Source organism: Hyposmocoma kahamanoa, unplaced genomic scaffold (genome assembly GCF_003589595.1).
Source record: "Hyposmocoma kahamanoa isolate Upper Pololo Valley unplaced genomic scaffold, ASM358959v1 95, whole genome shotgun sequence".
Lineage (NCBI taxonomy): Eukaryota > Metazoa > Arthropoda > Insecta > Lepidoptera > Cosmopterigidae > Hyposmocoma > Hyposmocoma kahamanoa.
In genome coordinates, this window is record NW_020654972.1 from 4,590,792 (window position 1) to 4,605,148 (window position 14,357).

The 14,357-nt window shown below is 36.6% G+C and overlaps 2 protein-coding genes across 3 annotated transcripts in view; one reads left to right on the forward strand and one right to left on the reverse strand.

Annotated features, from left to right (window-relative positions):
- Positions 1-14,357, reverse strand: part of LOC113238232 (protein sprint) — a 380,231-nt gene that overhangs the window by 316,968 nt on the left and 48,906 nt on the right. Inside the window, exon 2 of the mRNA XM_026475034.1 lies at positions 9,337-9,413. Within this exon, the coding sequence (XP_026330819.1) occupies positions 9,337-9,405 (69 nt within the window). The 5' untranslated portion in view covers positions 9,406-9,413. The remainder of the gene's footprint in view (positions 1-9,336; positions 9,414-14,357) is intronic.
- LOC113238235 (phytanoyl-CoA dioxygenase, peroxisomal-like) lies at positions 12,382-14,002 on the forward strand. 2 transcript variants are annotated; one of them, XM_026475039.1, is made up of 2 exons: positions 12,382-12,424; positions 13,114-14,002. In XM_026475039.1, exon 2 carries the CDS (start codon positions 13,135-13,137, stop codon positions 13,939-13,941), a length of 807 nt encoding a protein of 268 aa, XP_026330824.1. In that variant the 5' UTR covers positions 12,382-12,424; positions 13,114-13,134; the 3' UTR covers positions 13,942-14,002. The 2 variants fall into 2 exon arrangements, with proteins under 2 accessions (XP_026330824.1, XP_026330825.1); XM_026475040.1 differs by lacking the exon at positions 12,382-12,424 and adding an exon at positions 12,815-12,873.

Sequence of the window (14,357 nt, forward strand, 5' to 3'; positions counted from 1 at the left end):
AAAAAACACGCGATTTAAATTGTTTAAAAAATCATTTCCAATTTAAAAGATAGTAACAATTCATTGGATAATATTAAAATTACAATCTACTAGATAACCACACTAATTACCTGGTCTTTAATTAGGGAACTCCCCTTTACTATGAATACAAGAGCAATGAATTCAACTCTGGGCGCTACCCAGACCAACCAGTACAGAAGGAATTCAGAAAAGTTCGTTTCCATAACAGATACTACCGGGAATCAAACCCGCTCATTATTAATACAAAATCAATAAATTTTTATTGTATTTAATTATTACATATTAGTTTATTATTACTACCTATTTACCTATTTTAGCTACAATAATGCCGTGCCTCCTCCTGTAACGCATTGTCTCAGTTTTTGCTGACATACAAAAGAATTTTTTACAATGGCTATTTGTCAAGCAATCCCCTCTTTTTATTTGTGCCTTTCTTCTTGAACATTTTAGAGTTTTACTGCGTGGTAGACTGTTACTAAATTTAAAACTTTTACCGACTTTTTTGTAAGTAGGTGCTCGTGAAACTTTATGTTTCAGGGTGAGGAGCGCTGTGCTCTTCTCAGATATTTGCCATTAATGTTGTCTATGTGGCACTGCAAATGGTAAGTGTTTTGCTTACCACCAGGCACACGACTTGTCCGTCCCGTCACTTGATATCATAAAAAAATACGTAAACTGCTGTGTATGAGTGTGTGCGTCCGTGCGTTTGCACTTGCGTGCGTGCGTCTGTGCTGGATTTTATTAAATTTATAGTGTGTATTAGATATATATAAATAGACATTCTGCCGCAGAATATCTATCTGTAATATATCAACGAGTGCTATGTACTGCATTGTTCTCCAAACTTTTTTGTCATGATGTGTTGTTTTAATTAATAATTTGCATTTCTTACTTGATGGCTAATAATCTTGAGTTATGAGCTGTTTTCAATTTTAAATGCATATTCACGACATTTTTCCTAAAACCAATTCAATCAATGACTGACACTGAAAACGTAAGTATTGAACTTACGTTTTCAGTCCCACAACACCGACCTCCATCATTTATTGCAAAATCCTCAACTTTCCTGAATAAACTTTTACAAACACATCAGTGCTGCATTGTTCACGTCGATGCAAATGAAGAAAGTTCTTCATCCGTCGGGATTTGCAACAGCGAAACAAGAGTTAATAACTCAGCAATGTTTTTTATTAAACAAAGGTACGCTCCGGCTGATTTGCCAGACTATTTGTTATTGTTCCCAAAGTAGATATTGTGGTGAGTTTTTTACGCCGGTTTATAGGTTGAGAAATGAAAGGGCAGATTGCTATGAGATATACTGTTTCTTTTACACTTTACTTTGGCTAAATATGTCATTATCATCATTTTAGTCGTAGTAGAGCTCCTTGTGAAGGAGTTCGTCTAGTCTAGAGAAATACTGCCACCTAACCTATTTCAGCCACTAAGCGGTAATGTGACAAATACTGCGTTCCGGTTTTGAAGGGTAAGGATGCTGGTGAAATTACAGATACGTGGGACTTGTCAGCTTATGTGTCAGGTTGACAGGCGCAGTGGCAAGTAATGTCCATCAGATCTTCGCGATTTAAAGCTCTGAGTGGCTCTGAAATACTATGAACAGGAGCATCGTTACGTCTGTCACTTAGTATCATAAAAAAAAGAAAAAAGTACAGTCTTTGTTTATTTGAAAAAGGCTTATACATATCTTCGTGATACATAGGTACTAGATGTGGTTACAGTTTGCAGCTAGGAGATCAGTCGGGACGAGCGGCGCCGCTTTGTACCGAAATCGGAAATTGAACGGTCGCCCTAACGTGAGATACGTGTATCTGCGACTGCACAGTTCTGCTGTACACGCAAACTTCGTTGTACAAGTTTGAAATTCCTTTTGTTTATGTCCGCCTGGTACTTTCGTGTCTGAATGATTAAAAGAAATTTATTGTCAGTCTCAGTACGCGGAATTACTGCTAAGTTCTTTATTTCGCTGAAGCTGCTTTTTGAGCCCATTTTTTAAATAGATAATTGTTTTTTTGTAACGAACTTCAAATAAGAAGAAGGTTCTTAATTAGATTGTATTTTTACGTAAGTAACGCGACTACTCCGAGGTTTGTGAATCGATTTCTATGATTATCTTTTTATTGGAAAGTGGTTACATCTGTTGTGGTTCAAATTTTAAATTCCATTCAAATTTGTAGACAATATTTCACTTTTAAGGGTGACAAATTAGGGGATGAATCCGGGTTTCTTGGATTTCATCCACTTTCCGTTAGCTGATTTCAATAAAACTTGGCAAAGAAATGTATTTCCACAAACTGTTAAGGTCGTTTTTTTTTGTTACTTAGTACATTGCTTCTTTTACTTTTAGTGTGGTATATAACATTATGATAAATCCAATAACATCAGTTTATTTGCGCATTTTTTACAAAACAGCTAAATTTCCATTATAACTTCGAAAGAATTTATTAACCCGAAATAAACATTCAAATATTCAAAAGTTTGTCAAACACCATCAATTAGAAAACGTGCGACTCTTCTCTAGCCGTTGTTTTTGACAGTTTGTTTTGAAGATTTCCTCCTTAACTCTTAGTCCCCTCGTACTAATGGGCAATTTCCATAAATTTATAAGAAACTTTTAATGATCGCTTTATGAACTCCCCGCCGACGCTTCCAGTCTTTATAATTATTGGATTTGACTCCTCTCGGCAAGTCGATGGTAAAGTTTCCATCATTTTAATGTTGTTTCTCATCTTTGACCCCTACAATTGCTTGCCGTCTTTATCTTCGCAAAGCTGATAACTACATTTTATGGCGTTATATTTTTTCTTATTAAAATTATCGTAAACAGTACAATTATACAATAGCAGTAGAGCTACCTATAGAAGAGTTCGTCCAGGGAAGTACTGCCACCTTACCTATTTCTTCCGCCAAACATTAATGTAAGCATTACTGCTTTCCGGTTTTGAAGAGTAAGGGTGCTAGTGAAGTTACAGGCACATGGGACTAGTCAATGTCTCAGGGTGACGGACGCGGTGGCAGTACTCCTCGAATCTTTGCGATTTAAAGCTCTGAGTGGCACTGCAACTGTTATGGATAAGCGTGTCACTTACTACCAAACGCGGGAGTTGTTCGTCCCGTCACTTAGTGTCATAAAAAAAGTATAATAATGTGGGCTCCACTCAGAAAAATATACCCATAGTATTGTTTTAATTTCAGAAGTTGATATTTTTTTTTTTAATAATATTATAAATAACACGAATTTATTAACCACCTCAATTATCTATATACTGTTTATCTATCAAGCTCACCCCTTCATTGCCGATATTGCAAAACACGTCGACCGCAAATTTGATTAAACTGTTTTCAATTTCACATCAGGACCAGATGTGTGGCCCACCACAGAGGAACTCGCTAACAAACAAGGAAATGGAAACGTCAAGTGCATAGAAATTAAATGTCATCGCTTTGGAGTGACCATTCAATGCTTGCCGCATGAAAACATAGTATAATAAGACAAGTATGATAACTCCATACAAACGTAGCTGCGCGGCTTATAAGTGTGTGAATAAGTTGTAAGCCGTTAACATACCGTGACCAGGATCACGGCAATGAAATAAAATCCGGTCCACATAATTGATCCCATAAGTAAAGTCGAAAGAAAAAAAGGCTGTAACAAAAAAGAGTATAAAAACAGGTACAACGCTACATTACAAAATTATTAAAGCAGCACTGCTCGCTTCAGCGATTGAGCAGACAGTGACGACGGGTCGGAACAAAATGAGAATAACGAGGCAAAGGAATTAAAGAACGATTCAAAATTTGAAAACAAGTAGCCAGGAACCAGAAAAAATGTGATTAAAAAGGTGTGATGACGATGGAAGGAGGACGCACATCTTGGCATAATCTCGCCAATGTGTGCGTAAGCACGCACTATTAATTATAAAATTGAATCAATCGCTCGGCATGTAAAAAATTACAGAAGTGTTTATTATTGTGTTTGTAGTAGTTTGAACAAGAGTGCCTCAAATTCAGAATTGTTCAGCATTTTATTTTTATTTCATAATCATACTCCAAAATCAAGATATCAATCCACGACGCAGGTATAAAAATATCAATACGTAAGTACTTGCTGCATTTAACAAAAGTTATTTCAATATAGCATAAGAATACTGTGATTTTAGCAGCCGTAGAGGTCCTTCTGAAAGAGTTCGTCCAAGGAAGTACTGCCACCTTACTTATACGGGTAAGGTTGTTGGTGAAATTACAGGCACATGGGACTCTCGACTTATGTCTCAGGGTGATAGATGCAGTGCCAGTGTCCCTCAGATTTTTGCGATTTAATGATCCTAGTGGCACTACACCTGCAATGGACAGGCGTGGAGCTTAACATCAGGCGCACGACATATTCGTCCTGTCACTTGGCATCATAAAAAAGATCATCAACAAATCAGCCGGAAGACGTCCACTGCTGGACATAGGCTTTCCCGAAAGATTACCAGGCTAGCCGGTCGGACCAGGTCATCCGTCCATCTAGTAGGGGGCCGTTTCCCACCTACCGGTTCGTGGTCTCCATTCGAGAACCTTTCTGCCCCAACGGCCATCTATTGTACGGATCTCCTCATTTCTGGTTGAGGTGCAACTGAATGATGAAAGTAACAACCCTGTGCTCCGAGAGAAATATGGGCATTTATGCGACGAACAGGCGGGAGTTGTCGTACTTGGTCTTATTGTACTATGATGAAACTAATACGTGCACTACAAAACATAGTGATCAAACCCTATCTCATACACAAAAAGAACTGCTATACTTTGAAATACGTTTTTAAAATTACGCGTGGCAAATAACATTATAGGGGACAAATTGAATTATCAGGTATTTGTACACATACCTAGCTTTATTCTGACCAACGTAGTATATGTTTTATTGTAATAAAGAGTTGACCAATATTTGGTGAGGGTGAGTTGTTATTTAGTAAACGATTGCCACGTAAGACGAATGGTAAGAAAGTCTACGCTAAGAACGCTGCAATTAATAATAATCGCTTTATCTATGTTTTTTTTTTCGGAATTCATCTTGCTTTCAACAAATCTTTTATTCAACTTAAGGCAACGCATATCAAGATTAGGGTACTTCAATCATCGAGTATATAACCAGAAATAGAGACGAAATGTCATTTAATTTGTTTGAAAACTATTCTGCCAAATCATTACGGTGACAACTGCGCACTGATTGGCCAACCCGAATTCGAAACAATTGACAGGTAATTGTTTCACTCCAAAACAAAAGAACAGCCCCGTTAAAAATATAAACAACTATGTATAAATAAATACATTTCATATTTAATACTTAATCATATTTACGTAAATTGTAGACAAGTCACGGTTGACTGTGATGGTACTGACCATGGGACCAGTAAATAACCCAACACTTTGCTTTGTTTGAAAAATAATACACCATTTACATCGGAAATAATTACAACTATTTTATAAAAAAAACCGTAAAAGTTTGTGAAATTAAATCTTTTTACCCAGTTTTATTGAAATTGGTTAGCAGAAAGTGTATGAAATCCAATAAATCGGATTCATCTCTTAATTTGCCACCCTTACGCTCACGCCACACAAAAGCGGTCGCGGAAGCGTTCCGGGCGCGCGGCGGCCGTGTGTCGACCTCGCGTTTCAGTGTGACAGGGTTCATATAAACTCGTACGTTATAAAAATTGTGTGGCCAGTGTGGCCGTCTCTGTATACAGTTGGAATATGTTCAATGGGACCACTTACTTTCCCAAAAAAAAAACAAAAAGTACAAACACAGTGTAACATCTTTCACATAGACACACACACAAGAACACGCATGCACGAACGCACGCATGCACGCACGTACGTTCGCACGCACGCACGTAATAACAGTCGAATTGAGAACCTCCTCCTTTTTAAAAGTCGATTAAAAAAAAATATTTTCCTGCATGACAATCTACTTACTTAGTATATTGATTCAGATTTTGCTAAATACTATCTATTTTAGGATTAATGAAATATAAAACTTTTTTCTAAACTTCGGAACTTATACTTAGATATGGAAATATGACATGTACCCTTTATGATGGTGCTTACTGCATAAAACTGTGACATAACTCAATACCCTCTATTCGCAGAAATGCACAATCTTATCGTCGGGGATAGTGTAAAGGCGCGTCTTCACTTGATCAAATTTTACAGGAGTGGGTTCAAACGTTATTAGTTTGTTATTTCAACAGCTACGACTTTCATTTTTACAAAGTAAATATTAATTTATGTTATTTTCGGACTAATAACATTAGATTCCAGTAAATCAGGCTAATTCGGTTGTCACAACAATTAAGCAAATTTGGTTTGGACACTAACTTACTAAAATGGCAACTTCATAACGTATGATAGTTACGCGTACTATGTTTGTTTTAATATTGATAAGAAATTTAAATTTATAACAAGTATGATTGGCCCATGACTCGGCAATGGTGTGGTGCCATAATATTCCATTCACAAACGTAAAACAGATTACATAACATCATGTGAGCCATACAATATATTCACTGAACTTATGACCTAGCAACTTGTAATTAACATCATGTGACCAGTGACCTGATGGAACACAAATCTGTTTTACTGATATGAAAAATGCAAGTCAATTATTGGTATAAATATGGGGACATCGGCAGCAGGAGTTCGCGTTCCGGTTTCGAATGGTAACGGTGTTGGTGAAATTACAGGCACAAGGGACATGTCAACTTCTGCCTCAGGGTGTCGGGCACAGTGGCAGTGCCCCCCAGATTTAAAGCTCTGAGTGACCAGGCGTACGAGTTAGTATTAAAAAAAAATCTTTTTAGACGAAAAAGAGTCAACTCCAAACACTACCGTATTGGAATTCTGTGGACTCTCATTCACTACTCGGAATAAACTACGATTCGATTATTATGAAAATCGATTAAATAGCATACTATCTAACGATTTTTGTATCGATTCGTTTCAATGCGTTCTATCGATTGAATAGAAAAACAAAATACCTATGTGAATACTTTTTTAGTTACAAATATTTGGTTGTATAAAGTTTGTTAGCGACGCCCTCATTGTTTAAATAATATAGTAATTTTAGAAAATAAAGTACATTTAGGTTTTTTTTTTGTATTCCACTTTGTTTTTTTAATGCCAACCGCGGCGAGGCAGCCCGTTGCTACTCGCGGTCCGTACCGCAGGGCTACAATTCGTCGCCTTACTCTCTCAAACTCGTATGTTATTATAAAGAGTTTTATACAACTTCTGCGTACTTGGATGACAAAAATCCGTGGTAGTAACCCGTTCAGCTCATGGAGGTAGTCTCGATCTCTGATGTTTCAAAACAAAAAAATATATATTGTAAATGTTGAATGTTTACAAATGTTATTTACAAAAAGCAACCCCTAGAGTTTCTTGCTCATATTCTCAGGGAAATATGCCTTACGAATGAGCGGTAGAGTTTATGTGGTCTGTGAGTTTAACCATTGTGACGATTTCAAGTATAATAATGCTCACTTATGAAACAAAGATCATTTTGAATTTGAATTTGAATTTGAGTGATTATTCAGGAGATGGCAAAACCTTCTATTTTTTTTAAATTTCTTATCAAGGCTGTCATATTGGATGCATTACTTGATGAATAGGTAAAAGCCTGTGTGTGAATATGAAGGAAATGTGACGTGAAATCAGGCTGCGAAATTTGTATACAATCCATTTTTTGCATTTCAGTAGCTTAATGCTTTTTAAAATACGAGTTTGAGAAAGTAAGGCGACGATTTGTAATTCGCCCTATTTTAAACCGACTTCAAAAAAGGAGGAGGTTCTCAATTCGACTGTATGTTCTTTTTTTTTTGTATGTATGTTACGCGATAACTCCGGTATTTGTGAACCGATTTTCATGATTCTTTTTTTGTTGGAAAGCGGGTACTTCCATAGTGGTCCCATTTCATTTTGAAGAAAATCATCCACCTCCAAGGGTGGCTGTTCACGCATTTTTATAAATAGCGCCTAACTTTAGTTTAGGAGCAATTACTTTAATGGTTGATTTTGCTATTTCTCTAATTCAAGGCGTTTTTCTCTCAATATACTTTGAGTAGTGTCGTAGTGAGAACCTATTTTTATTATCTCCAGTGTCAAGTCCTGTATAGTGGCGAACTAAGGGATATTTCAATAAAACTTAGCAAATAGACGTAATTCCACGTACTTTTGAGGTCGGTTTTTTTAGTACTCTGTACTGAGATTATTATTATGTTTATTAAACTCGGTAATCTCAGTACAAGTGATATTTTATTCCTAGCGCTAGTTCGTACAACTATTTATACAGTTTTTGCCCTCGATTTCGGGCGATAATGAATTTTAACCCGATTTTAACATAGCGCCTTGTTAAAAAACTTTGCTTATAAATAATAGTTAGGCTATATATTAGTCTGCACTGCTAGGTACAGGCCTTCTCTCACAATAAGAGGGCTTTGGCTGTAGTTGCCACACGGGTACGGGCCCGAGTGGACACATTATTAAATTGTTTTGCAGATGTGTGCAGGTTTCATGACATGAAAAGTCATGGTAAATTTCAAATTACATTTCGCACATAAATTCTGAAAACCTTTCAGGTGCAGATCCGGGTTTGAACTCTCGGCTCTCTAATTGAAAGTCGTGGTAGCGTGATGGTTTGATCTACCGAACCATTACGCTACTACGACCTCTCAATAGAGATATAATTAATTGTTCTCTCAGTGAACTACTACCACTAACACCACCAGCTGACACTTAAAAAACAATCATTGACTTCGACAAAGTGAAGATTTACAAAACAAACTTTGACAGACGTGTTTGACTTGTACAAAAGAAAAACACGTCTGTCCGGTTTCAGCCATTTAATCACTGACATTTCGGATTTACCCTACATCACGTTACATATTTATCTTAACTAGAATGTACCCTACATAACACATATTAGTTATAAACAAGAAATATAACATTTTTTAAGTTTGAATGTCACGATGTTTGACTGTTTTTTTGTTTGGCTACCATGATATTAAATTATTTTTATGAAATTGCTCCACTAGTTTGCTATAATTATTAAAACAAAGATGCGTAGCTATTTAAAAAATCCTTCGATCCGGCTGGATTTGAACCAAGGTCTTCCTGGAAACCGTTTCAGACGCTAGGCCAACTAAGCTTATTTACTTATTCTTGTGAATTCAGCTGGATTGAAGGAATTCTTTCTAAGTATTAGATCGTGTATTAACAATTGTTAGAAAAAATATATTATGTAGGTACGTAGTTGATTACCTTCATGTATGAACCGCCATTCCTCTCGTGGCAGTGGCGCCTGATGTACCGTTGGCAAATATTCGACATTTTCCACTCTGAAAAACAGACAAAGAGCATTAGAAACAATACTTTTGTTACAGATTTTCGAAAAAATATCCAAGATTGAACCATTATTTCGACAATCAGCATTGTTGCAGAAAACATAAGTACACGACACGGTGTTCATGCTCAAGATACAGCCTTTACGAAAATCCTACAGGCTGTTTCGTTGTGCTTGTAGTGGTTGAAGACAATGTTTGCTTTTCGTTTTATTTTTCGAAGGACCTGACAGCTTATGTTAAAGCTCAGTAGCTTTAACAGCAGTAGAGCTCTTTGTGAAAGAGTTCGTCCAGGGAAGTACTGCCGCCTTTCCTATTTCCGTCGCCAAGCAGTAATGTTAGCAATACTGCGTTCCGATTTAGAAGGATAATGGAGCGCCCTCACCAGCAGGTGAAATTACAGCCACTTGGGACTTGTCAACTTATTTCTCAGGGTGACGGGCGCAGTGGCAATACCCCTCAGATCTTTGCGATTTAAAACTCTGAGTGGCACTGCAATTGTTATAGACAGGCGTGTCGTTTACCATCAGGCGCACGACTTGTTCGTCGTCGAATTGAGAACCTCCTCCTTTTTGAAGCCGGTTAAAAAATAGGAACCCTTATATTAAGACTTCGGTATCCGTCTAAATGTCACGACTACTTTAACTCTGGAAGTAGGTCATTCATATGGAATAATGTCATATGAAACGTTCATTTTACAAAATTAAAATGCATTTAGGAAATTGAAACTATTTTTCCGGATTTAAATCGCGTATATATAATAGGGGTTAAAGTATGAAATTGCCGATTTGTACTGAAAATCTAAATTGTTTATTTTTTAAATTTTTAACAAATTTATTTAATCAAAATAGTTGCCATTATTATCTATACATTTTGCTGCCATCTAATGGGAAGGTTATTAATGCCTTTGCGATAGAACTCCGACGATCTAGACTGCACAAACTGTGTGAAAGCATTTTGTACTGCCTCCTGGGAAGAAAACTTCTTGTCACGTAGATAATTGTCCAAATCACGAAAAAAATGGTAGTCCGTTGGAGCAAGGTCTGGTGAATACGGAGGATGACGAATGGTTTCTAACTGCAGTTCCTGAAGGGTCAAAATGGTTTCTCGTGCTGTGTGAAGTCTCGCGTTGTCGTGGAGCAATAATGGTGAAGATCGATTCATGAGTCGGGGCTGTTTTACTGCTAGTTTTGTCAACATGGTTCGGAGTTCGGCACAATAGACATCTGCCGTTATTGCTTGACCAGATCGGAGAAAACTATAGTGAATAACACCATGCTGAGACCACCAAACAGTTACCATTACCTTTTTATTGGTAAGTTTTGCTTTAGGATACTGTTGTGGCATTTGACCTGGGGTCAGCCATTGCATTTTGCTTTTCCGGTTATCATAAAGAATCCACTTTTCATCACATGTTACAATTCGATCCAATATTCCTTCATTTCTGTACCGGTTCAACAAGGCAACACAAGTTTCAACACGCGTTTCTTTCTGCAGATCAGTCAAATCATGAGGCACCCATTTTTCGTATTTTTTTATTTTATTGATTTGACGCAAGTGAGTCAATATTGTGGGTAAGGTAACGTTAAACCATGCCGCTAATTCCTGGGTAGTTTGACTAGGATCGGCTTCCACTATCTCTCTTAATTCATCGTTATTCACCTGTGTGGGCGGTCTTCCTCGTGGCTCGTTCTTTAAGTCGAAATTTCCATCACGAAAGCGTTTAAACCAAAACCGCACGGTGCGTTCATTAGTAGACCCCTCTCCAAACGCAGCATTGATATTGCGGGCTGTTTCTGCCGCGTTAGTTCCGCGTCGGAACTCGTATTCAAAAATCACTCGAATTTTCGCAGTATCCATCTTTCTTGTCTAAATTGAATAACAAAAACAACTGAAAGTCGATATTCAAATGTTTCAAATTTAAAAAAAAACAAAAATCCCAGAAACCATTTGAAAAAAGTTTCATTCGAAAACCTCAAACCATGAAGATTCTATGAAAATTCAAAGAACCTATTGCAATAAAACGGCAATTTCATACTTTAACCCCTAATATATTTGTTTTTCCAAACAAACCAACGTTTCATCAACATATCACGATTGACTGAGGTGGTAAAGTCATCCACCAGTTATTTCTAATATTAATGCAAATCACCCTATTTTTTCACTATAGTTACAAAAGTTATTAATTAAATACCTTATTTTTAATTTTACAAAGAACATAACCAATTTACGCTACATCTGTTTTACAAATTATTTTATATTAAGAATATGAATTTTTATTCAGTTAAATTTATTATTAATTAATAATGGAAATTACAACAAATTAAGACATATTAATCAGTACTGCAGTGTTATATTTTTTAGGATTTTTCATCAGAGGAAATACTGGATCCCAAACTATTGGTGGGAAAAACCATCTTCCCTGTTGAAATTAGGATGTTTTTTAATTTCAATGACCTCTCGCAGCATCCTGGGTTTGTTTGAAAAAACAAATATACGCGAGTTTAATCCGGAAAAATAATTTCATTTTCTATGTGCAACAATGGCGAAAACCTAAGAACTCGATTAAATGCATTTGTTTTGACAAAAATGCACAAAAGATTTGTTATATATAATAAATCGCATCTCATGCTGTTATGCTGAGAAAATAAAACTTAAATAACGTAAATTGAACTACTTTTTTTCTCATTATGTAAAATCTAAAATAAAGTAATAGCATGTTGAATAAAGTACAGAAACTTCAGTGTGAAAGTTCTATCATACTTGACGTATTATTTAAAAATAATTCATTATAAAGTATCTTCTTAACATATACTCCTTAATAATCTATCATGGTATTATGTTATTTAACATGATAACATCGAAATCATAAGAACTCGTAAACAAGCAATAGGTTATCAAGTTCATGGAATTGATCAGTAGGAGAGTATAAATCCGTGCGAATGTTTAGTTCAATTCAGAATATACCTAGAAACCATTGAGAGCATAAACACACGCGCCATTATAAGGTAAGGTGCCTTTTTTGTACGTTAGTTGACTAACTGACTATTAGAGTACGGTTTTCGGGATTGCCACAAATTGGAAAATAAAACTATTTCTTCAGATCTAAATTTTGAACCTAAACGGCTGTCTACCGTGACCATGGAATTAGGGTCTGTAAAGAGCCTGAAACGTTGGTTATTCGAAAAAAACAAATGTACACGATTTTAGATTTCAATTCTATCTGACTACCGATATATTAACTAGGTCGTGAATTTTGTAAGACATGCGTTGTATGCTTTTTTTATAATACTAGGTGACGGGACGAACAAGTCGTGTGCCTAATGGCGACAACGCCTCTCCATGACAGTTGCAATGCCGCTTAGAGTTTAAATCGCAAAGATCTGAGGGGCACTGCCACAGCGCCCGTCTCTTTGAGACATAAGTTAACAAGATTACTGCTTGGCGGCAGAAATAGGTAACGTGGCAGTACTTCACTAGACGAACTCGTTCATAAGGAGCTCTACTAGCTTAGATCAGTCTACATCACTGACCTATTGAGTGTAAGAAATTACACAAGCGTTAGGTAGGTACATTGTCCCACATTCATAAACCGACGCTTTCCTCCACGACTTATTTGATATTTAAAAACAATTGCAAAATAGAGAGCTGATTTTGACTTAGATTATCTACAAATCAGTTATTTCTTCTATTACAGATAAGCAAAAATATTGTCAAGATGGTGCGTCTTACAAACGAGCAGAAACAATTCTGGAAAGACAATGGATTTATCAAGCTATCCAATATCCTCACTGAAAATGAATTCAAAGTAATAGACAAAGAATATAACAGAATCTTTAAACTGAAGAACAATCCGGGAATGGAAGCTGCTTGGGAAGGCAAAGAAATGAAAGAAGCTGCAAAAACTGAAGACTATTCCGTGCATTCAATCCACAATCTACAATTCCATAGTGCTATTTTTTCACATTTCCTCCACAATAACAATCTTTTAGAAGCTCTTGAAGACCTAATGGGAACTCCAAACATTCTTCTTCATCATACAAAAGCCCACGACAAACCTCCAGGCAAAGGAGCTCCTTACCTGATGCATCAAGATTACCACTACTTCCCCTTCAAGAAACACTCTATGGTCGCGGCTTTTCTGTGCTTGGACCAGTCTGATCCTTCCAACGGTGGACTATGTGTTTACCCCGGGTCCCACAAGAATGGACCCTTAGAAGACGTAGGCCACAAAGGAGATGGCATAGATCATATATACCATTACCAGGATCCAAACAAATATCCCTTAGATAAAGCCACGCCGATAGTTTGTGAACCTGGAGATATCGTAGTGTTTTCGTACTTGCTGTTACATGGTAGCTATAAGAACACTTCTGACAGACATAGGCGTATGTTTCTTATTCAACTAATGGCTGCTGAAGATGAGCCTATGGAAGATACTCACAAAAGTCCTGGTCAGGGTTGGATGTTGCGAGGCTCTAATGATAATAGAAAGGCAGTTATGGCAGAACGATTCTTGCATTAATTTAAGCCGTCATGTTATTTTATACATATCTAATCTGATAAAAAAAAAATTTTGCAAATTAAGGGTCGTACTCTAGAACTCTACTCAATGCTCAAGTCAGGATTGCAATTGAAACACAAGCACTGGAAATACGACCCTAATGGCAGGGACTTGAGTATGATTTCGAGTGCTTTAAACCATACTCAAATCCTAACTTGAGCATTGAGTAGAGTTCTAGAATACGACCCTAAGTCTTAACGACGTGAATCCTACTGGAGTAAGTATAAATTTTATATTAAATTGTGTATAGCATTTTTGGATTAATAGACTAACTAAAGTCGTAAACAAGTATAAAAAAATACGTATCGTCATCTCAAAGTAAAAGATTGTGAGATTTTTAATTTTTGTTGAAGCATAACTTGTAAAGTTCTTGGTTA

Bases quoted from the DNA above. Each gene is read 5' to 3' on its own strand.
- LOC113238235 (XM_026475039.1), top strand. From the start codon at position 13,135: ATGGTGCGTCTTACAAACGAGCAGAAACAATTCTGGAAAGACAATGGA.